This window comes from Natator depressus, chromosome 5 (assembly GCF_965152275.1).
Source record: "Natator depressus isolate rNatDep1 chromosome 5, rNatDep2.hap1, whole genome shotgun sequence".
Lineage (NCBI taxonomy): Eukaryota > Metazoa > Chordata > Testudines > Cheloniidae > Natator > Natator depressus.
Genome location: NC_134238.1, coordinates 45,691,019 through 45,715,538, shown reverse-complemented (window position 1 = coordinate 45,715,538; position 24,520 = coordinate 45,691,019). Strand labels below are relative to the sequence as shown.

The 24,520-nt window shown below is 44.6% G+C and overlaps 1 protein-coding gene, 1 long non-coding RNA gene and 1 other non-coding gene across 8 annotated transcripts in view; 1 reads left to right on the top strand and 2 right to left on the bottom strand.

Annotated features, from left to right (window-relative positions):
- The window catches only part of AGGF1 (angiogenic factor with G-patch and FHA domains 1), a 37,332-nt gene extending 32,342 nt beyond the window's left edge, over nucleotides 1–4,990 (top strand). For 2 of the 4 annotated variants that reach the window (XM_074952691.1, XM_074952692.1), the window contains 3 exons: nucleotides 262–389; nucleotides 2,898–2,997; nucleotides 3,901–4,990. In XM_074952691.1, coding sequence (XP_074808792.1) covers nucleotides 262–389; nucleotides 2,898–2,997; nucleotides 3,901–4,101 — 429 coding nt within the window. In that variant the 3' untranslated portion in view covers nucleotides 4,102–4,990. The remainder of the gene's footprint in view (nucleotides 1–261; nucleotides 390–2,897; nucleotides 2,998–3,900) is intronic. The other 2 variants (XM_074952690.1, XM_074952689.1) reach the window with 1 other exon arrangement.
- The window catches only part of LOC141987395 (uncharacterized), a 40,654-nt gene extending 18,147 nt beyond the window's left edge, over nucleotides 1–22,507 (bottom strand). Inside the window, exons 1-5 of one of the 3 annotated variants that reach the window (XR_012639517.1) lie at nucleotides 18,400–18,514; nucleotides 15,828–15,927; nucleotides 11,117–11,239; nucleotides 7,197–7,292; nucleotides 6,791–6,867 (exon numbers count right to left, since the gene is read on the bottom strand). This is a non-coding gene — a long non-coding RNA (uncharacterized LOC141987395). Of the gene's footprint in view, nucleotides 1–6,790; nucleotides 6,868–7,196; nucleotides 7,293–11,116; nucleotides 11,240–15,827; nucleotides 15,928–18,399; nucleotides 18,515–22,425 lie in introns of those variants that run through there. The other 2 variants (XR_012639516.1, XR_012639515.1) reach the window with 2 other exon arrangements.
- LOC141988332 (small nucleolar RNA SNORA47) lies at nucleotides 14,643–14,781 on the bottom strand. The gene has a single exon (XR_012639751.1). It is a non-coding gene; the product is annotated as a small nucleolar RNA SNORA47 (small nucleolar RNA).
- Nucleotides 22,508–24,520: the final 2,013 nt, after the last annotated feature.

Genomic DNA, 24,520 nt, shown 5'->3' with positions numbered 1-24,520 from the left:
CATGGTACTGTAGAGAGATTATATGGTTTTAATTACACTGGCATAAAACTGATGTACTTGCTAATAACACATTATCATGTGGTAGTGACATGGAACTACTGAAGGAGAATTTTATAGTATTTGGTCATGAGGTTTTGAATTAATAAAATATGGTGAAGCTATTCTAGTTGTTTGGGGGAAAGCAAAACAAGCTTAGAAAAAATGAGCATTTAAAGCCAGTCACTAATATCTTTCCCTAATGAAATTTTTGTGTATGTAAAGAATACAGACTATGAAGACAACAAAGCAGTGAAAAATCCAAATTACAAAGATAGAGCAGGAAAACGCAGGGAGACCATTGGAAGTGAGGGGACATTTCAAAGGGACGATACTCCAGCTTCAGTCCATGTGTAAGTGTGTAAAATCTTCTGTGCTCTGCTAATGCATAGCAAACCTTTCATGCACGTTCATAGGTGGTGGTAAAGTGAATTTGTAATGGTAACCTGATTTGATATCATTTGGGCTGAATGTACAATGAGAGAGCTCAGATTACTGCACTGACTCCCAAATTCACATTAGGCCACCATTAACGCGTGCGCGCACACAAATTTTAATCTAGCATTAAGTTTGCTCAAGTGCATTTAACCAGTTACACTACATTAGTATCTACAGCAACCTCACTTCGTATGCCTTATAACTAGGGCCTTACCAAATTCACGGTCCATTTTGGGCAATTTCACGGTCATAGGATTTTAAATATAATTTCATTATTTCAGCTATTTAAATCTGAAATTTCATGGTGTTATAAGTGTAGAGATTCTGACCAAAAAGGAGTTGTGGGGGGATCACAAGGTTATTGTAGGGGGGGTTGTGGTCCTACTACCCTTACTTCTGCACTGCTGCTGGCAGCGGCACTGCCTTCAAAGCTGGGCAGCTGGAGAGAGGTGGCTGCTGGCCAGCAACCCAGCTCTGAAGGCAGAGCTGCCACCACCAGCAGCGTAGCAGTAAGGATGGCATAGTATGATATTGCCACCTTTACTTCTGCGCTGGTGCCTGCAGAGCTGGGCCATCAGTCAGTAGCCACCACTGTCTGGCTGCCCAGCTCTGAAGGCAGCAGTGCGAAGTAAGGGTGGCATGGTATGGTATTGTCATCCTTACTTCTGTGCTGCTGCTGCAGGGTGCTGCCTTCAGAGCTGGGCACCCAGCCAACAGCTGCTGCTCTCCAGCTGCCCAGCTCTGAAGGCAGCGCAGAAGTAAGGGTAGCAATACTGCAACCCCCTTAACCTTTAGACACCCCACCTCCACCCTGCAACTCCCTTTTGGGTCAGAACCCCCAATTTGAGAAAATGCTGGTCTCCCCTGTGAGAGCCATATAGAATAGGGTAAAAGCACACAAGACGAGATATCACTGGGGAAGACTAGATTTCATGGTCTGTGACGCATTTTTCATGGCCGTGAATTTGGTAGGGCTCTACTTATAACCCATTGTAATATCCACACTTACTCAGATTCCTCACCTCCAACATATAGTCACTCACAGTGCATACAGCCATTTCTTCTAAATCAGAGGTTCTCAACCTTTTTCTTTGAGGCCTCCGCAACATGCTATAAAAACTCCACGGCTCACCTATGCCATAACTAGTTTTCTGTATATAAAAGCCAAGGCCGGCGTTCGGGGTAGCAAGCAGGGCTATTGCCGGGAGCCCATGCCGCAGGGGTCCCCACAAAGCTACATTGGTCAGGCTTCAGCCCCGCTGACAGGGCTCAGGTACCGGGCCTTCAGCCCCATGCAGTGGGGTTTTGGCTTTCTGCCCTGGGCCCCAGCGAGTCTAATGCTGGCCCTGCTCAAGGCCCCTTAGGGGGCCCCAGACCCCTCATTGAGAACCACCTTCTAAATCACATTCAGTTTCACATGCTTAATTACGACAAGTCGTAATCTCACCAAGGTTATCATTAAGAGCGGGTTTTAGAGGAATTGAATGTATGCATTTGTGGGGGGCTGTATGTGGAAATTAAAAGAAGCTTGTTGTGGCAAATAAACTTTTAAGAATTTATGAAGTTTGGGTAATAAGATAGGTGAATTGACATTGCTCTGGATGTTAATGTAGACTTAACTGGCAATATCCCTGATTTTAATTATGGTTGCACTTGTAGAGTATACACTTGAGCCAACCCTAATTTTGAGGCAACAAAGTTTTTTTTTGTTTGCTTTTGGTTTTTTTGTGTGTAGACACTTCTTATTTAAAGAGGAGATTAATGATAAACTCGGGGCATAAGGAAGACCAGGATAATAAAGGTTGTCAAATGGGAGAACTTGCAGATAGGGCACTTGGGATTGGTGGGCAGAGGAGGGTTTTGATGGTGGTCATGATGGAGTCAGAGGATGGTGGTTTGGGATGGGGAAACAAGGGGTTTGGGACGTGTAGGGTTTGCAGTGATAGTACTGGGTGTCAAGCTGCCAAGGACTCAGACTGTACAGTGAGGCTCTGTGGAGGCAATTCATTTGGAGAACAAGAGTTACTACTGCTAACTTTTTTACACTTCTGTTCATGAAAATATAGCTCGCCAAGATTGTAATGGTCCCTTCACTTAAAATGGCAATTTTCGCAAAGGGTGACTAACTCTTTTTCACTAAGCTAGTGTATACTAAAAGTCACTTCATTTCTTGAAACAGATTTTGTCAATGCCAACAAAAATTCAAAGTTTAACTTTTGCATTGTGTTCATCATAGACTGGAGGCAGACATGAACATGTTCAGCCCCTCATGCTTGCATATCAAGTAATGGCAAGTGCAATTGCCTAGTTTGCAGGAGCAGCAGTTGTGCACACAGTTGAAAATTTGACCTCAAATACTAGGAATAAAGAGTTAAAATTCTGTTCATCCTTCTCATATTAGCTAACTTTACTTTCCTTTAAAGTGAAATCAGTGATAGCAACAAGGGTCGTAAAATGCTGGAGAAGATGGGATGGAAAAAAGGAGAAGGGCTAGGCAAGGATGGTGGCGGAATGAAGAATCCGGTAGGTTTCTGTGACTTTTGCTTTGCAAGTTACACAAATATAAAAATGCATTTGCACCGAAAATGCTAGTTTCATTGTAAGTCATGAGGAACTTACAGGATTTCAAAGTACTGGATGTGGGGCATTTCAGCAGGGCAGTTACTTTAAATTATAATCAGGTATTTTGAAATTATCAATAATTGCAGTGCTTTACTGGAAAATGTTAGTGGCGTATACATTGTTGGTTGTTAGGAAATTGAGGTTGGGGCTGGGGTACAGATAACTGAACTACTGATAAGCTATCTTAATGCTTCACACAAAACCTAGAGGAAGATAGAAGAAATTTCCTTTTTGTTCTCCCTTTTATAGGGAGCATGCAAATATTTGGGTAAGATCCTCTGCTGTGCCCCACAGTGGTTTAGCACAGAACTTGCAACCAACAGAGGAGTAGAAAAGAGCTAAGGTGGTTTTAAGCCACCTTTGCACCCTTCCAGTTTTGGGTTGCCATGGAAGAATACAGACTGGGGAAATAAATATGGGGTTTGGATTTTAGAGTGGTAGGTGCTATATTATGGAATGAGAATCTGGCACTTGCATGGAAATGTAGAGGGTGGACTGCACCTCACATTTAAAAAATATGCTAGTTGCATACATGCTAAAACATCCTCTTACATTTGTTTAGATTGTTCAGCATCTAAAAAGTTCAGGGTTTGGGTTTTTGTTTTTTTGGGGGCAGATCACCTCTAAAATGAATTGGGTGAGTAGCGGGCTTTTATCAACATGAAATCAGTGTTCATGATTTGGGTATTTTATTGTTAGTCAGAACATAGCAGGTTTTTAAATGTTGCAGAGCTTGATAGGTGTACAGTAATGTTGAAGTATTTGTAATATGGAATCCATAGCACTTTTTAATGTGTTTGACAGATACAGCTTCAGATACACAAGATGCATGCAGGCTTGGGTACAAGTAGACCAGCTTCCGTTGAAGATGTTCAGATCATCAAAAGCAAGAACAAAAAGAACTGGGATAAAGCAAGAGAGCGGTTTGCTGAAAGTTTCCAGGAAGCTAAAACACAGAAAGATGCACCCAAAGTTATGCCTTGGGTTAGAGGGACAGCAGAATGAAAATACTCAGTCCCAGAGCAGGACAATTCATGTATATAAAGAGTGGGTGAGAGGTTTTTTTTATTTTGCTAAATTAGAAGTTGGGTAATAAATAATATACCTCTGTGAAGAATCTCTTCAAGATTCAGAGATGTATATTAAGATTAAAAAAAGGTGTGAACACTAGTGTAAACCAAATAAGACTATAGTTAACACACTTTTAAATAAGTAAGCAGTGAATAAATCAGACTGATGCCAGTTTTGTTTAGAAAGATGTTCAAATGGAAGTACTTGAATGTGATGCTTGTTACGGTAAGGAATTTTCTTTAAATATTTTTAACACAATAGCCCACTGAAATTAAAACTATTTTCTGATTTGCTTTTAAACTGTTTTTCCAGACTTATGAAGATTATTTTTTTAATGTTCTAACAAGCAAAAAACCCACAAAACAAGGCAAGGGATTTTTAAATGTTGCCTTTTCCTCTCTTGTGAACATTTGGTCCAAATTGCTGTGAAACTTAGCAAGAGGTACATTACAACTAAATTCATACAATTCAGTACTGATCACATGCATCTCAATTTACTCTTCATATATAAAATTAAATTCCTGATATTTTTAACAATCCATGTCTACTTTGTATTTCTAAATACTGTGCTCCATGAAATAAATGTCCACTGTTAGTAAAAGAATAATATTCAGAGGACAGTTTGTAGTAAAGTCTTATTTTCTTCTGTGAAGAATTTGTGAGTGAATCTGTAACATACCATTTAGAAGGGGTATGCTCAGAAACCCACTATCTAGGAGTATTAAAGTATTTATTAGCCTCTTCAGGCTGGCTGTCTGATACACCCATTGCTGGCAATGGAGTTTATGCCAGGGGGGAAAAAAAAAAAATCAGACTTTCCGTGCACAAGGATTGCAAATCTGAAACTGAAAACTTGATATTTATTGAATGTTCTTAAACACAATAAATGAAATATTGTCAATTTAAATTGTGTGATTCTTGACATTAACTTATGAGTATGTTGGATGTGGGGGTTCTCTTTAAAATTAGGACACTTTCCTAATATCTCTCCATTCAGGTTACAGGGACCTGATATTGCTGTCACAGGAAAGGAGACCAGTAAGCAGACATAAAATCCACCTAGTTTACCAGGACTAAACTGTCCAACTGCAAGCAGACTGCTGAGGCCAGAACAGCTGCCAGTCATTCTTCTTAGCATTTCTTATCAGAGTCACCGGAGAGTGTAATAAGAAATAACAATGCTTTGATTACTATTTAATGTTGTAGTTTAAAGCCTTTGTTTAATAATCTGAAAGCAGCTACTGAAAAATGCCTTGCCCAAAGGTAGTATTTTAAACAGTTATGTCTAGAAGTGCTTAGAATGGGCTATAGCAACACTGTTCAATTCTGTATTAAACTATCTTTGAAGAAATCAAAATATTAAAATTAGTCTTTGTACACAATATTATATAAATCTACAGGTAAACTGAAGATATCACAATTACCTATACAGTTTAGTGCTAACATTTTCTTTTAAGACTATATTCCATAATAACAAATTAACATTTCTGAAGGTGTAGCTCCCGAAGCGTGACTTGTATTCCAAGACATTCTGAAGCTTTTGTTATAATTAAGGGGGAAGCTTAGTTCTCCAAGTACCAAAAAAAAAAAAAAAAATACTGGAAAAATGCAACAAGATCTTTTGTAAAAATATTTGAGATTTTGATCTTACATGAGGAAAGTATTTTCCTTGAAAATAAAAATGTATGCTTGCCCGTGCATATGCAATAAGAACCTGGTGAACCTGCACCACCACAATTAAGGAATTACAGATACTATATTTCTCTGCTGCTAGCAAATATTTACTTTTCAGATGAGTGGTTCAAGCATACAATCATGTTAAATGAGTTATGTCCACAAACAGGTGTACTTGTCCACTTCAAAGGCCCCTTGAAAATTTTTCCTTCGGTATCTGATCCTACAGTTGTCCTCTGTCAAAGATGAGATGAATACAGCACTGCCTTTTATTTGCCTGTTTCTGCTACCCTTCTGGCATCAGGTAACATTTTCTCACATTTTTCTCTCACCCCCTGCCTCCAGGGGACGAGGAGGAAGGTAGCATATGTGAAGCCTCATAGCTTGGTAAAGGAAAGGGAACTATAGTGGGCGGAAAGGACAAATGAAAGACAATGCAGCATTCTTGCAAATCTAGAGTCTTGATAAATATTAAATCAGATATTTCTAATATCAAGTTCTGGGTACCATTGCAAAGACTAGTCAGATTTACTGTGAAAAGACAGTAGGGTAACTTAAGTATTCAGTTACAATAGAAGCATTAGTTTTCCCTCTTGGATTGCCTTTCCAAAAGTTTGTTAGAACCTAAATCTTAAGTATTAGTTACTACAGTTTTAAGAACTGCTGCACTGCCAATATTTTGTAGATATTTAATAGGTGTCCCACAGTTTGCTTTGATTGTACAAGTCAAAAATTCTTCAAAGAGCGTTCAAATTGATTAAAAGCTATTTGAGTTAAATGCAATTTTACAGAGTAATAGCTTTCTCTACTCCTCGTTCGGGAGAAGAGTTGTGTGTAAAGATACGACCATGAAAACATATCTAACATTGTGTAACTGTCCATTTTTTCCTATAATGGATCATCAGTTTCAAGTACTGAATGAACTCTCAGAAAAATAAGATACTCATACCTGGGTGAACGTTTTTCATTAAGTGACCATCACACTGCATGCAACCTCTTTGTCCTCAAAGGAAACTTGCACAACACCTTCAAAGACAAGTTTGGAAACTTAATAATTCTGCTAGACATTACCATGGACCATTACTAAACAGACACACTGGTTTTATGGCTCATTACGACAATCTGTAATGTCCTACGGCCTGCTAACCCTTAATTGCCTACTCCATGTTAAGTTGTCTTACAGCAGGTGTGCTCTTCCCTCCTCTCCTGCCCCATATGCTTAATAGTCCCAACTGGTATTTAGCTCAGACGCTCTGGTTACCTTCCCCAGACCTGAAGAAGAGCACTGTGAAGCTCAAAAGCCTGTCCCTCCCACCAGCAGAAGCTGTTCCAATAAAAGATATTACCTCACCCACCTTGTCTCCAGCACTTTAAAGATAATTTGCAAAAATGTCAGTTGAATAAGTCAGTGTAGGTTTCACAGATTCCAGAGTCTGAGTTTTCATAAGAACCTGTTGGAGGAAAAGCAGTATTACTCTCATACTTGGAGAAGAGCAATAGCAGATAGAAATGGGCTGTGTTAAATAACCATCTTTGTCTAAGTGGGTCTCAACTGGGGTAGATGTACCCCTGAGGGTACATAGTGGGATACAGTACATCAACTCATCTAGTTGTTTGCCAAGTTTTACAACAGGCTACATAAAAAGCATTAGCGAAGTCAGTACGAACTAGAAATTCATATAGAAATGACTTGTTTATATTGCTCTGTATGAGTGCTGTCAATCACAGTTAACTAACATGATTAACTCAAAATTAATGATTAAAAAAATTAGTCTTGATTAATCAGTTTAATTGAACAGTTAAACAGAATACCAACTGAAATGTATTAAATGTTTTGTTTCTACATTTTCAAATATATTGATTTCAATTACAACACAGAATACAAAGTGTACAGTGCTCACTTTATATTTTTGATTAAATATTGCACTGTAAAAATGACAGTATTTCAATTTACCTCATACAAGTACTGCAGTGCAATCTCTATCATGAAAGTGCAATTTACAAATTGTTTTGTTTTTGAGAGCAGTTATATAACAAATCTATGTAAAACTTTAGAGCCTACAAGTCCACTCAGTCCTACTTCTTGTTCAGCCAGTCGCTCAAACAAGTTTTTTTACATTTACAGGAGATAATGCTGCCCGCTTCTTGTTTAGAGTGTCATCTGAAAGTGAGAACAGATGTTCTCTTGGCACTGTTTTAGCCAACGTCGCAAGATATTTACGTGCCAGATGTGCTAAAGATTCATGTGTCCCTTCATGCTTCAAACACTATTCCAGGGGACATGTGTCCAGGCTGATGGTGGGTTCTGCTCAATAACAATCCAAAGTAGCACAGACCAACATGTTCATTTTCAACATCTGAGTCAGATGCCACCAGCAGAAGGTTGATTTTCCTTTTTGGTGGTTTGGGTTCTGTAGTTTCCGCATCCAGAGTGTTGCTCTTTTAAGACTTCTGAAAGCATACTCCACACCTTGTCCCTCTCAGATTTTGGATTGAGTGCTGTAGCTATCTTTAGAAATCTCACAGTGGTACCTTTTTTTTGTGTCAAATCTGCAGTGAAAATGTTTTTAAAACAAATATGTGCTGGGTCATCATCTGAGACTGCTATAACATGAAATATATGGCAAAATGTGGGTAAAACAGAACAGGAGACACAATCTCTCCCAAGGAGTTCAATCACAAATTTAATAAAAACACTTTTTTTTTTAAATGAGCGTCATCAGCATGGAAGTATGACCTCTGGAATGGTGGCCGAAGCATGAAGGGGCATGTGAATGTTTAGCATATCTGGCATATAAATACCTTGCAATGGCAGCTACAACAGTGCAATCCAAACACCTGTTCTCACTTTCAGGTGATATTGTAAATAAGAAGCTGAGCTTTCTTTGATCCCTGCACCAGGGGCACCAATCGAGGGACTCAAGGCATACCTCGCTGGTGGAATGGGGCACACCCTCTGGGGCACGCACCACCCGGCAAGAACTTCAGGACCAGACCGGACCTGACTGTCTCCAAAGGCCTGGTACTGATCCCAGGACCAATCGGACACCAGAGACCGCTGATCACCGGCTGTCATCACCTGTCTCCAAGAAGGAGATCACTCTACTCAGGATGATCCTCCTGGCAACCAGCCCAAAATAGCTTCCGGTTCTGGTCAACGTCCCAGTACCGGTCGAGTAGCGTGAGGCGTGGATCACCAGGTATTGGATACAGATCCTCTGAATGCTGTCAGTCCCTGAGAGCCCAACCAAGACAATCTTGCTCAGACAGGTCAGCTTCAGGACTCAGTGACCGGCACCAGTCGGACAAGAACTACCGCTCAGCCAGATCCTGGTAGCCCGGTACTGACCACTCTGCTGGCAGCTCCGGCTCAGAGCGAGGTTCCCTGACTGCAGGATAAGTCCCAGTACTGGTGGTGCCAACTACATTATCAGCACTGAAACCTGCCCCAAGGGCAGCAGCTGGCACCCCTGGGGGTTCACCCAACATTCCCAGGCTGCCCGATCTGCGTCGGGAGCCTCAAAGGCAGCAGCCTCAGTATCCCGTCCCCCTCTGGTGCTTGAGGCTTCAGGGGGTAAAACCTCACAGGTCCAGGAGGACCCAGGGAAGCGAGCTGCTGGACCACCAATGGACATGGAGGTTCCCGCAGCATCGGCATCATCCTTGTCGTCGCCAGACGAGGCTACCATGGGGCCCACTCTCCTTGTTCCTCAGGATGATGCCAAGGTGCACCCGGAACTTTTGAAGAGGGTCTCTTCTAACCTGGAGCTTCAGGCAGAGGAACTGGAAGAGCCCTCGGACTCTGTTTGATGTCCTATGTCCTAGGCACTACCCCTTCATGAAGGGGTCTCCAAAAATCACTAATGCCCTGTGGCAGACCCCCTCTTCCCTGGCCCTGTCTCTAAACGGGCCAAACATAAGTACTTTGTGCCAGCTAAAGGGCATGAGTACCTATACTCCCACCCAGCCCCCAATTCTCTTGTGGTTGAGGTGGTGAACCACAAGAAGAGGCAGGGACAACCTGGGGCCACCCCCAAAAATAAAGACTCAAGGAGGCTGGATCTTTTCAGGCAAAAGGTTTATTCGTCTTCCAGCCTTCAGCTGAGAGTAGCTCACCACCAAGCCCTCCTTGGCCAATATGATTTCAATAGGTGGCAAGCCATAACCAAGTTCAAAGGGTCACTCCCTGAGGCTTCCCAAGAAGGAGTTCCAAGCAATCCTCGATGAGGGCACGACTGCGGCCAGGGCGGCCCTCCAGGCAGCACTGGATGTTGCTGCTGCTGCTGCTGCCTGCACCATGGCTTCCGCTATTTGCATGCGGCGAGTCTCTTGGCTACTCCTCTGCGTTGTCCACAGAGGCCCAGAAGTCATTGCAGGACCTGCCCTTCAATGGCAGGGCCCTATTTGCAGAGCAAACAGACAGCAAGTTGCATAGCCTCAAGGACTCCCACACCAACCTGAAAACCCTGGGTGTCTGTATCCCAGCCCTGACGCGTAAGCGGTTCAAACCGCAGCAACCTCAGGGCCAGGGGAGCCAGCCTCAGCAGGACAAGACCCATAAACAAGCCAAGGGCTACAAACGCCGCCCGAACCACCCACCTCCACCCTCTGCCCAGTCGGGCTCAACCCGTAATAAGAAGGGGGCCAAACGGTCATTTCGAGAGTGTGCCCAAGGGTGACCTACCAGACTATTTCCTGGATCCACCTTTCCCAGTGTTTTCCAACCACCTTTCCTCCCAGCTTGGACTGCTATAACTTCGTACCACTAGGTCCTCACCACAGTGGAACAGGGTTATATACTCTCCAGTTCCTTTCTGCCCCCCTTCCCCCCCACCTTCCCCGTCCCTCTTCAGGGACACCTCTCACGAGAGTCTCCTCATGCAGGAGGTAAAGGGGTTACTACAGCTGGGTGCGGTGGAAGAAGTTCCTCTCGAGTACAGGAACAAGGGGTTCTATTCCTGGTACTTTTTTAATCCTAAAGACCAAGGGCGGTCTACAGCCCATCCTGGACCTGCGAGACCTCAACAAGTACCTACAGAAGCTAAAGTTCCGCATGGTCTCTCTGGCTTCTATTATCACCTCCCTGGATCCGGGAGGTTGGTATGCCGCCCTTGACTTGAAGGATGCATACCTCTACATAGCGATCTTTCAAGGACACAGACGCCTCTTCTGGTTTACGATGGGGCCCCACCACTACCAGTTTATGGTCCTCCCATTCTGCCTGGCGACAGCACCAAGGGTGTTTATCACATGCATGTTGGTGGTAGCGGCTTACCTCATGCGCTGGGGTATCCACATCTACTCGTACCTTGACGACTGGCTTGTCAAGGGCAGTTCCAGGTCTCAAGTCCAAAGGGATGTTGCAGTGCTTCAAGCCACATGCCACTCTCTGGGCCTACTGGTGAACGACAAAGTCGACATTAGTGCCAGTGCAGAGGACAGAGTTCATCAGAGCGGTCCTCTACTCTACCTGTGCCAGAGCGTTCCTGACGCTGGAAAGGTTCCACATGATGGTGAACCTCGTCACGGAAGTTTCCACGTTCCCTCTGACTACAGCCAGGGTCTGTCAGCGCCTGCTGGGCCACATGGCAGTGTGCACTTATGTGGTCCATCATAGCAGGCTCCAGATGCGGCCCCTGCAACAATGGCTGGCGATGGTCTATTCCCAGTCCTGAGACCCCCTGGAAAAGGTAGCTACCATTCCCCAGGTAATACTCACCTCGCTGATGGTGGACAGTCCTTGAAGGGGTTCCATTCAACAATCCTTCTTACTCCATCAAGTTGGCGTTGGATGCCTCGGACCTCGGCTGGGGGGGTCGCATCTCAGCAACCTCCAGACACAGGCTGTGGTCCCCAGAGGAGGTGTGGTTACAAGTAAACCTCAAAGAGCTCCAAGCAGTCCGGCTGGCATGCAGAGTCTTTTTGCCCCACCTGTCAGGGAAGGTGGTACGAGTCCTGATGAACAACACAGCCTTAATGTTCTACATCAACAGGCAACGGGGAGTGCACTCGTCGGCTCTCTGGCAGGAGGCGCTCTGTCTGTGAGACTTCTGCATCAGCCACAAAATCCACGAAGCTTGTCACCTTCCTGGCAAAAGGAATACACTGGCAGACTAGCTCAGCAGAGACTTCTCCTCTCGCCACAAATGGTCACTCCATCCAGAGGTAGCCTGCATGATCTTCCAAAGGTGGGGAACTCCCCAAGTGGACCTGTTCGCTACCAGACAGAACAAGAAATGCCGCTGGTTTTGTTCTCAACAGGGTCTGAGCCAGGGCTCTCTCTGATGCCTTCCTCCTGTCATGGTTAGGGAGCCTAATCTATGCATTTCCTCTGATTATGCTCATCAGCAGGGCCCTTGCAAAGATTGAGAGGCCAGGCGCAGGTTATCATGATTGCCACAGCATGGTCTTGCCAGCATTGATTCAGCACGCTCAGGAGCCTGTCAGTGGCCCCACCCTGACCCCTGCCCAACCGACCAGACCTGCTGTCACAGAACCACAGTCGGCTCTTACACCCCAACCTCGCGTCCCTCCACCTCTCGGCATGGATGCTGTGTGGCTGAACCTGGAGGAGCAGACCTGTTCGAAAGGACTCCAACAGTTCCTCCTGGAAACTAGGAAGCCCGCAACTAGCCTGACTTACCTGGCCAAGTGGATGAGGTTTTCCTGCTGGGGGTCCAAATGGGGCATCTCTCCCTCATGTTCCTCCATACAGGCTGTCCTGGACTACCTGCTCCATTTGAGGAACCAGGATCTTGCACACACTTCCATTAGAGTGCATCTTGTGGCCACCTCTGCTTTTCACCCGCCGATCCAAGGACAGATGGTGTTCTTCCATGACATGACTGTCAGATTCTTGAGAGGACTGGAGAGACTCTTTCCGCAGGTGTGGGCTCCCATCCCGCAGTGGGATCTTAACTTGGTCCCCTCTAGGTTCACTGGCCCGCCCTTTGAACAACTGCGTTCCTGCTCCCTTTCCTATCTGTCATGGAAGGTTGCGTTCCTGGTGGCAGTGACGTCAGCAAGATAAGATAAGGTCCAGTTGTGGCCCCACCCAGCCTACCTGCCAAAGGTGGTCTCCGCCTTCCATATGAACCAGGACATCTTTCTCCCGGTGTTCAGTCCCAAACCGCACAAGACCAGTGAAAGGCATCTTCATGCACTGGGCGTCCGGAGGGCCTTGGCTTTTAAATTAATACATACCAAGCCTTTCTGTAAATTGACTCAACTCTTCATTGCTACAGCGGATAAGATGATGGGTCATCCAGTGTCCTCGCAGAGGATTTCCAGTTGGATCACCTCATGCATAAGGACCTGTTACGACCTGGCAGGGGTTCTGCTGCCGCCAGTTGTCAGAGCCCACTCGATGAGAGATCAGGTGTCTTTGGTGGCCTTCCTGGCACACATCCCTGTAGAGCCACAATGTGGTCCTCTGTCCATACATTTACCGCTCATTATGCCATCACTCAGCAGGCCAGGGATGACACTGGGTTCAGCAGAGCTATGTTGCAGTCTACACATCCGTGAACTCCTACCCACCTTCAGGGGTACTGCTTTGGAGTCACCTAATATGAAATGGCCATGACTGGTAACTGGTGTTCTTCGAGATGTGTTGCTCATGTCCATTCCATGACCCGCCCTCCTTCCCCACTGTCAGTTTCCTGCAAGAAGGAACTGAGGGTGGGGGGAGCTGGCAGTGCCCCTTATATCACGCCATGCGGGCGCCACTCCAGGGGGTGCCAGAGCCAGTCCCCTATGGATACTGCTGAGGGAAAAACTTCCAGCAGCAGTGCATGTGGCGAGCTAGGGTGACCAGACAGCAAGTGTGGAAAAATCGTGACAGGGTGAGGGGTAATAGGAGCCTATACGAGAGAGACCCAAAAATCAAGACTGTCCCTATAAAAATCGAGACATCTGGTCACCCTATGGTGAGCACAAACACCTAATATGGAATGGACATGAGCAACTCATCTTGAAGAACACCAGTTACAGAAAAGGTAACTGTCTTATCTCCTGCAAATGTAACCAAACTTGTCTGTATGAGCAATTGGCTGAACAAGAAATAGGACTGAGTGGACTTGTAGGCTCTAAAGTTTTACTTTGTTTTATTGTTGAGTGCAGTTATTTTTTTGTACATAATTCTTAAGTTCAACTTTCATGATAGAGATTGCACTATGATACTTGTATTAGGTGAATTGAAATACTATTTCTTTTGTTTTTTACAGTGCAAATATTTGTAATCAAAAATATAAAGTGAGCACTGTACACTTTGTATTCTGTATTGTAATTGCAATCAATATATTTGAAAATGTGGAAAACATAAAAAAAGTAAATGGTATTCTATTACTGTTTAACAGCTCGATTAATCGCAATTAATATTTTAAATCACTTGACAGCCCTACTCTGTATACTGTACGCTGAAATGTAAGTACAATATTTATATTCTAATTGATTTATAACTATATGGTAAAAATGAGTCATCAATTTTTCAGTACTAGTGTGCTGTGACACTTTTCTATTTGTCTGATTTTGTAAGCAAGTAGTTTAAGTGAGGTGAAACTTGGGATACACAAAACAAATCAGACTCCTGAAAGGGGGACAGCCACTGGTTTAAACAGGCTACTGTATCTAGTTCCCTATTCAGTGCTTAATCATAATTCACTGAATTGAATGGGACTATGGCTTAAGTAGAGTGCTAAGTAGGGCTCTTGGCTAGAGAATCTACTCCCTTAAACTTATCACTATAAAGAATATTTTCCAAACCAATTAAGCTCAAGTAAAACAGTAATCCGGCTATGCAAGCCGTATATGCAAAGGCAGTATTGTTTCCCCTCAACTTAGGAGAGGAACATGGGTTGCTTTTGCACTATTTTAATCTTGGAGGCTATAACCAGTAAGAACCAGTACAGGATATAACTGCCTTACCTTCTCAGTCCTCCATAAATATTGATGGTCTTTCTAATGTTAAGAAGATCCATACCATTTCATCATCACCAGTTACATAAGTTATTTTTTCCCAGCACCAGGCATGAAAACTGACAAGTAAGAATACCGAGCACCGATAAACTTCACTGGAAGCATTACTTTGCACATCAGTCAGAATGCTTTTTCTAAAGTCTGCCATAAAATAGTGAAAGAGTAACACTGAAGAATATGGAAATATCTGAAGACAGCTATTAGACAAAACTAGGATGGGGGAAATTAACAGCACTACCATTATTCACTTGAAACTCAGGACAGCACCCCCTTCTGTGTATTTTTGGATCCATACTAGCATTTCAGAAAAGGCTCAGCAGTGTCGTATACTTGCAAAGCATTTTTCCAAGACACATACACAACATAGAATACAAATCCCTATGTATTCAGGCAGCTGCCCCAATCAGCTGTATCAGATAACCATTACTGACTGACCTTAATGGCTGAAAAGTAGAGAGACTGACACCAGGATGAGATGTGGGAGTAGAGCATCTGTTCAAGAGGGGATGAACTATGATTGATTGTAGAAAGTTGCAGACCAATATATTTTCTGTTACAAGAATGTGTATACATGATATCCTCACGTTGCCAAATAGGATCATGCAATCAAAATTTCTGCATTCTTGTTTCCCTATGGTCAACATTTTTGGTGCAAATACATGCTGAGACAGAACCTGTCTCTTCAAACAGAGAAGGCTCAGCAAAGCACCTAGACAGAGGGCTGTGAAGGGTGCCGATTTATATAATAAATAAAATATTGGTTTAGAACCATTATGTCGTGTACATAGATTGCTTATATAACTACAGGTTCTACTGCTGTTATCTTCACCTTCCCCCCTAGTGTTTGTGAATACTCGCTTGTTGCATCTTGTTTTCAATTAAAGTGTAAGGAGCTAAGACCTGTCGTCTAACAGCTTTGTACAGCACCTGATACAATTGTACCTCAATCCTGATGGACCTTTGGGCACCTCTGTAATATAAACAGATAATGAATTGTTAGCGAAAGATACCTTTTTATCCAGACATACTGTCTCTTGGGATGTTTCATTTTAATACAGTACTTGGGGTGCATTTCTTGGCTTTTCTGTAGCTTTTTAGGCTTCTTCAGGCCTGTAAAAACCAAATTGAAGAAGGTAAGCAAAGAGCACAAAATGCTATTTAGCAAACAAGACTAGGATGCAAGTCTAATAATGAATAAAAAGGAAGTAAAAATAAATAAAAAAAAGAGTAACCCAAACATGGTGTTCAATTCTGTACTGCTGAAGCCAATTGGAAAACTCCCCTCAATTTCCACTGGAGCAGAAACAGACCCTAAATTTTCATTTATTTATTCCAAAAAGGCAGCTGTGATGAGTGCTAGCATTCTACACTTGAGATGATCACATGACCCAAATCAGTTCTAACTGAAATACCAGTACATTTCCAGCAAAGAATTATTAGCCCAAAGGGCTAAAGTTGTAGTCAATGGGCATTTATACAGACTGGCCACTTCTCACAATTTTATCATCAGTCCCATGGCATTTGGCATTTTTAGAGCTCCAGCTTCTGAGGTCAGGTGAGATTACATTAGAACAGCAGTGGGCAAAATACAGCCCATGGGCCGGATCCGGCCCCTCTAACATTTCTGTGCGGCCTCCTCTGCCACCTCACAACCTCTGAGTCCGGGCCACTAAAAGTCCCGCAGGGCGCTCAGGCAGGCTGCCTGCCTGCTGTGGCCCCATGCCGCTCCTGGAAGCATCTGGCTGCTGCTAGCACATCTCTGCGTGCCCCTGGTGGGGGGAAGGCAGCTCAGTTCATTGCCCCTGCCCCCAGCACCATTCTCACAGCTCCCATTGGCCAGAAACTGGCCAATGGGAGCTGCGGGCATAGGCACTGACTTCTTCTGGCACTGGTGAATGCTTGACACCCCCCCCCGCCCCCATTCCAACCCCTTTCCCAACTCCACCCCATCCCTGCCCCTATTCGACTCCTTTCCCTAATCCCAACCCCGGCCCTGCCTCCTCCCCTGAGTGCACCACATTCCTGCTCCTCCCCCCTAGAGCTTGCTACAGCTGTTTGGCAGTGGCAAGCGCTGGGAGGGAAGGAAGAGTGGAGATGTGGCGCGCTGGGAGGAGGTGAAGGGAGGGGGTGGGGAGCTTGGCTGCCCGTGGGTGCAGAGCACTCCCTAATTTTTCCCCATGGGTGTTCCAGCCCCAGAGCACCCATGGTGTCAGCACCTATGGCTGCGGGGACAGTGCTTGCGGCACAGGCAGCGCACGGAGACCCACCCTCCCCGCAAGGGGTGCGCAGAGATGTGCCAGCAGCAGCCGGCCACAGCCGCTTCCGGGAGCGGCATGGGGCCAGGGCATGCAGGCAGCCTGCCTGAGCCCTGCTGCGCCGCTGGCCGGGAGCCACCTGTGGTAAGTGCCTCCTGACCAGAATCTGCACCTTGCACCCCCTCCTGCACCCCAACCCCCTGCCCCAGGTCAGAACCCCCTCCTGCACCCAAACTCCCAGACCCCTCACCTGCATCCCAACGCTCTGCACCAGCGCAGAGCTCCCTCCTGCACCTAAACTCCCTCCCAGACCCCGCTTCCCCTCCATTAATATAGTAGAAATGTGCAGCCTGTGATGACTTACCAAAATTCATGGAGTGGCCCCCCCTGTGAAAATTATTGCCCACCCCTGCATTAGAATCTCAGCTTTCATTAATATATATATTTCTAGCCTTCATGATGCTAGATAAAAGCTTGAAGATGTGAACCCTAGAGGTCACATACCAAAAGGTATGGGGAGGAGGGAACACTTTTTTTAAAAATCATGATTTTAAGCTAATCATGACTTTTGAATGCTTGCAGTTGGCAATGCTGCTCAGTGGCAACAGTTTTCCCAAATCTTCGTTGCAGTTTTCACAGCTGACTAGGGAATTTAGCTTCACAATTCCCATGAACTTCAAAGGGAACTGTGCAGCAAAATCCCCATACCTCCTCTTGAAATTGATGTCAGGAGGCTTCGAAAATTTCAACTCTTAAATCCATTCTCTATATTAAGATACACTTGTAAACAATCCAACTGAGTTTTTTTTAAACATTTTAACATCTAAACTTCGAGTTTTTGAGGGTTACTGGCGCAAGTTGTTGATCCAAAGCTGCTTTCTTGTCCTGAGTTGAATATAGCAGCGTCCCTATACAAATTTCATTTGCTCCATTCCCAAATAAAACAGGATCCAGCTGCAATCTGCAAAAAATCTCCCTTATCCCACCAGGCCGCAGGTCCCCTCCGTTGGCAGTGCACAAGATTCTGAACTCAGTGAACTCCAGGAAGCGTTTCCACTCCCTCTCCGATTGGTTTGCGGAATTACAGAGCTGCAGCCCCTTGCTTTCTGCACAGCAGACTTCAGTTTACATTGTTCAAACTGCTTAAGGCGTTGGTGCAAACCTAGCTAACAACACTGGCGGGTCTAAGCAACTCAGAGCAGGCTGCCGCCAGGACTTCAGAACTCCCCACAAGCCACAGCACAGCACTCTGCACGTGGTCCCACACCACTCTCCTTGCCCTCCCCGGGCCTCTGCAAACTCCCATCGGCACGTCTGGAGCGCTGACCTGCGCCGGCAGCGTTGACCTAACCCGAGGGGCGAAGAGACCTGGCAGACTCCCTGTGCTCCGCAGCTGCCGCATGGAGACATTTTCTTTTGCTTAGCAAGCTGACACGTCACGTGCTGGGCTGCTCTTAAAGGCACAACGCTTAATTCCCGAGTTGTGCTGACCACACCAGCACATCTAAAGGGGAGCTCCCCACGTCATGTAAATGCTTTGCAAACAGAGCAAGGTCTCCAAACCAGCCACGGCACATGCACAGCAGGCATACGCTGAAAAAAATCTCAAATACATTTATATTTAAAAATCGCTTCCTCCTTCATCTACCTGACAAGACCTGGGTTTGTGGGTCTCTCCCCGCTTAGTTCTTGGAGTGATGTTTGCCAGGCTCCCAACTATTGCAGGAGAATCCGAGCATCACGAGCCCAGGTCTTGGCAGAAAAGTAGAGGAGGGTTTGGTTTTTAAAGATGTAAAATGTTCTAAGCAAATGGGTTGGTAGTTTTTAAGTCTACGCATCCCAGACGTGTTGGGGTCTGCAGTAGCTCACGCAGCTGTTCCAGATCGGTCATTTGGAATGTTGTACTGATGAAGAAAAAGCTTGTGAAAGTGCCCGAATTCATTATCTTTGGTCAATACTTTTCACAACCTATATCAACTATGCATAAAGCAACTCTAAGCATGGCTTTATGGGAGCAGGTGCTGGATCGGGGCTCAAGAGAGCTGGGTTCAATACCTCATTGAAACTGAAGATAGCAGGAGCAGCCACAGAAGCAGCCTCAGGAACAGAGGTCCCCTGCGGGGCATGCCCCGCTTGGGGGGCACAGGGGAACATTTGGGAGGGGTACAGCTGGGGCCCAGGCCAGCCTCCATGGGGGGCAGGGATGAAGCACCACCCAGCTCTGCTCCTGGCCCCAGCCTCAGCCCCCTTACTCCTCTCTGCGTGTTCCCCCTGGATCCACGGCCCCACTCTGGGCCCCAGGAGGGAAGCTAGGGTTGCCAGGTGTCCGGTTTTCAACCAGAATGCCCAGTCGAAAAGGGACCCCAGTGGCTCCGGTCAGCAGTTAAAAGTCCAGTCAGAGGCGCAGTAAGGCTAAGGCAGGCTCCCGGAGCCTTCACCCCACGCACCCTAACCACCTGCCCCAGCCCTGAGCCCCCTCCAGCACGCCAAACCCCGCATCCCTGGCCCAAGCCAGAGCCCTCAGCCCCTCCCACACCCCCACCCTCTGCCCCAGCCTCGTGAAAATGAGCGAGAGTAGAGGAAAGCGAGTGGCGGAGGGAGGGGGGATGGAGTGAGTGAGGACGGGGCCTCGGGGAGTAAGCGGGGGCAGGGAGGTACTTTTGACCCTGAAAAGTTTGGGGGCCACTGCTCAGGATGTAGTGTAGCATTTGCGGAGGAGAAAGGTAGGGCAAATTGTTTTTCAGCTCTCTCCAGACCTACAACTGAGTGGCATGCTCTCCCTTGCTTCCTCTATGGGAGCACTAGGATCCATGCAGTACCAGTGGCATTGGGACCGTTTTTATAGTGGGGATGCTGACAGCCATTGAACAAAACTGTAAGCCCTATATATGATGGAAACTATTTCAAGCCAGGGGGTGCTGCCACACAGCACCCCTCATTCTAGCAGCCCTGTACAGTACTCCCTGGCGCTTTGTGGACTGGGAGAAGAAAGCAGAGTTCCCAACTCACAACGTTATCACAAGTCTTGCCATATTTGACATTTTTCTAACACCCAGCTCCTGGATGCTTGTAATTAGGCGAGCGTCTCCACTTTAATGAAAAAGAAAGCTTTTAGCCCTCATGATTGAAAAGCTTCAAACTGTGACCCACGTGCATCCCAAAGTCTTGGAAACCAAAAGACAAATAAAATGAGCCCCAGGTTTGTTTGTTTTTTAATCTCATGATTTTTGAGGCCTGATCCATGATTTTTGAACACTTGGTGTTGGCAATACTGACTGAGAAAAATTCCAGGGAGGAGCCAGCCCAAAGAACAGTATCAGCCTCACCAGGTGCTGCAGCAGGGACTGGCAATAGTGTCAGACTTCTTTTCACAGCTTTCACTCTGGACGTTCTTTCCCCCTGGCTGCCTGCTCCAAACCCCTTGCAGTCTCTTCACCTCAGCCTCACTCCACTTGCCCTCCATGCTTATGCTCTTACCAAGAGAAATGGTGGATTCGCTATTTCTTGATGTCTTCAGCTCAAGACAGGATGCCTTTGTGGAAGACATGTTTCAGTGATACCCAAGTTACTGGGCTCAATACAGGAGTAACGGGGTGAAATGTAATGGCCTGTGATAAACAGGAGATCAAATTAGGTGATCTAATGGTGTGTTATGGCTTTAAAATCTATTAATCCCCTACCCTGATCGCTCATCCCCTCACTTCAACATCCCCTCTCCGTTCCTTTGTCTTGCAGTTTAGCTAATCTCTTCCCCCCTAAAAAAGTTTTTTTTAAAATAAAATTGTAGCACTAACCTGAAATTTGCCACCTTCACATTGTTCTGCTTGTGTATAATCAACTTTCCCCCTACCCCTTGTCTGTTTTGTCTCTTTAGACTGTAAATTCAACAGAACAGTTTAGCATTTCTATGGTGTCTAGCACAATGGAGCCCCATTCTCGGCGAGTCTCTAGGCACTACCATAATACAAATAAAAGTAATAATAACAGTAATAATTTTCTGCCCTGTGACATTGGGCAAGTCACCTAATCTTGCTGCCTTACAAAGACGTTTTATTTTGGTGGGGGGGGGGGTGTATGTTTGTTTCTGTCGAGGGCCTTGAGATCCAGGTTCTCTGCAGAGTTTCCTGATAGGATTGTTGTGCGAAAATGGAGATTATGGTTGCGAGCACTGTTTGATTATTATGAATTTTTATTGTGGGGGCCTTTACAATGTGATAATAAATTATCTTAGGGAAGGAAATAGTATGTGCAGTGGATTTGGTTTTGTGTGTTTTTTTCCGGGGCACAGATAGTTGTGTGAGCCAGTTCCCTTCCCATCCCTTTAGGATTTTGGATTTGAAGAATTTATTAGGGAATGGAATGTACAGCTGATAGGTAGATGTTTTCTGAGAGGGTTGTTATTTAGTTGTATAAATACTTTTTTGAGAGCTTCCAACTGGTTTTTAATATGGCAACGATTTGATTTTGGAATTTATCATTTTTTGAGTTGTACGATACGTTTCATAAGGCAATTGTAGGTTCTTTAGAATAGCTTTAGTTAGTCCATTTAGGTAGTGTTAAAATAAAAATAAAACAAAGAAAAATATTGTATTAAGTGTTTGGCCTTTTCTAGACAACTTGAAGTCCTTGAGGAGCATTATGGGTTAATATATTCCACCGGCGTCATGGATTAACAAATCCCTCAATGGGCTTTGATAGCCCTTCAGATATATCTAATATTCTCTATATGGAGCACTCCTTAGGGGCTCTGCCACATCCTCAAATCCTAATTAATTTTTATCTTTGTCAAGGTTCCTCCCTCACTCTGAACGCTAGGGTACAGATGTGGGGACCTGCATGAAAACCTCCTAAGCTTATCTTTACCAGCTTAGGTCAAAACTTCCCCAAGGTACAAAATATTCCACCCTTTGTCCTTGGATTGGCCGCTACCACCACCAAACAAATACTGGTTACTGGGGAAGAGCTGTTTGGAAACGTCTTTCCCCCCCAAATACTTCCCAAAACCTTGCACCCCACTTCCTGGACAAGGTTTGGTAAAAAGCCTCACCAATTTGCATAGGTGACCACAGACCCAAACCCTTGGATCTGAGAACAATGAAAAAGCATTCAGTTTTCTTACAAGAAGACTTAACAGAAATAGGAGTAAATAGAAGTAAAGAAATCCCCTCTGTAAAATCAGGATGGTAGATACCTTACAGGGTAATTAGATTCAAAACATAGAGAATCCCTCTAGGCAAAACCTTAAGTTACAGAAAAGATACACAGACAGAAATAGTTATTCTATTCAGCACAATTCTTTTCTCAGCCATTTAAAGAAATCATAATCTAACGCATACCTAGCTAGATTACTTACTAAAAGTTCTAAGACTCCATTCCTGGTCTATCCCCGACAAAAGCAGCATATAGACAGAGACGCTTTGTTTCTCTCCCTCCTCCCAGCTTTTGAAAGTATCTTGTCTCCTCATTGGTCATTTTGGTCAGGTGCCAGCGAGGTTACCTTTAGCTTCTTAACCCTTTACAGGTGAGAGGAGTTTTCCTCTGGCCAGGAGGGATTTTAAAGGGGTTTACCCTTCCCTTTATATTTATGACAATCTTATTTTATTTTATAGAAAGTACTGAGTAAAAACTGAACAAGGATTTCAGAATTTGGTTTGAGGATTGTAATCATTCTCTGCTACAGCAGCTGCTTTTTTCCTCCAATATTTTAGCTGGTCTCAAAACTAAGGTTAGCCATTTTGTATCTGAGAGAGATTTTGCTTTCTCCCTCGCTGTGTATACCTGCGGAGGAGACTGAGGGAAGGTTCTAAAAAGATTTACACTGATATTTGATCCGTATGCTATTTTCTTTGGCAGTTCCATAGCTTGTGCTCAAAGCACTGGCTTTCCTCTAGACACTGTCTGTGGAAAATTCTAAATCCCAATAGTCACCATTTAAAATTGCATTTTAGATTTGAAGCTTAGTGAAATTGTTTTTCACCATTAGAAATAATGATTAGAAGGCTTGATTCAGTGTCATATATTGTAAGGTTTGGAAAATGATGAAGTGTGCGCATATTTAGGAACGCTGTCAGTTTCAATTCTCAGCACCCTTTCAGCCTTCTGTAATGGTTGCCATAGTATTATTATTAGCTGCCACAATTAATTTAGGTAAGCTGCTGTGAAGCGTACCTTTCTTTGTAAGGCTGTGTTCTCCTTGGGACTGTAACTGTTATGTTATGTAATTTTGCTCTCTGTTTTAGTTTTTAATTTGTTTCTTTTCGGGAGGGAAAAGATTATGCCACGTGAATGTGACAAAAATGGCTCATGTATATGGGATTTGAAATTCTGGAAGCTAAACCAGCTTGCAGATTGGGTGCTCCAAAACAATAGGAGCCAGCTCCTCAGCTGATATAATCAGCACCAATGACGTCCATGAATACATGCTGATTTACACCTGTTGAGGATCTGGCCCCAAATGTTCATAGACCAATATTAGTAAATAAATAATAAACAGAGCAGACGAAATACACACCCCTGCTAATTCCTCATACCACTGAAGAAGAGATTAAAATATTTGTTCCTGGCATCAGAAGAACAACATGACCACAGACAAGAAAATCCCCCCATCTCCTCATTCCCCCGCCCCCACCTCCTTGATTGTCTAAATCACTGTAATTCGCTAAGGAAAAACATTCTATTCTTACATGTTTAGAAGCCATGAAATGTTTGTGCACCTAAATGAAGTGTTTGCCCCCTGCTTGGATTCGGAGATTTTGGAATGGAGAGCTGTGATAATCATAATGATTTACCAGGTCACAGTCCAATTACAGAAATGTTTACAGGAGTCAGCGTGGGGTCTGATTTTCAAAACACTGCTAGTCTAAGATTGTCCAATTCTAATTTGAATGATTACATGTTTTAGTCTTTTAAATACAGTTAAAAATAGTCCAGAGCTTTAAAACAGATAAAGCCGACACCTGAAGTGATTTGATTTTGATTGGCTTCATAAGCACATAAGAATGGGCATACTGGGGCAAACCAGTGTTCCACGAGTGGCTGGTGCCAGATGCGTCAGAGGGAGTGAACAGAACAGGGCAATTATTGAGTGATCCATCCCCTGTCATCCAGTCCCAGGTTCTGGCAGTCAGAGATTTAGGGACACCAAGGTAATGTGGTTGTATCCCTGACCATCTTGGCTAACAGCCATCGATGGACCTATCCTCCAGGAACTTATCTAGTTGTTTTTTGAATCCTTTTGGCCTTCGCAACATCCCCTGGCAACACGTTCCACAGGTTCACTGTGCATTGTGTGAAGAGGTACTTCCTTATCTTTCTCTTAAACCTGCTGCCTATTAATTTCATTGGGTGATCCCTAGTTCTTGTGTTATCTGTAGGGGTAAATACTTCCTTAGTCATTTTCTCCACACCAGTCATGAATTTATAGATCTCGATCATACTCCCCTTTAGTT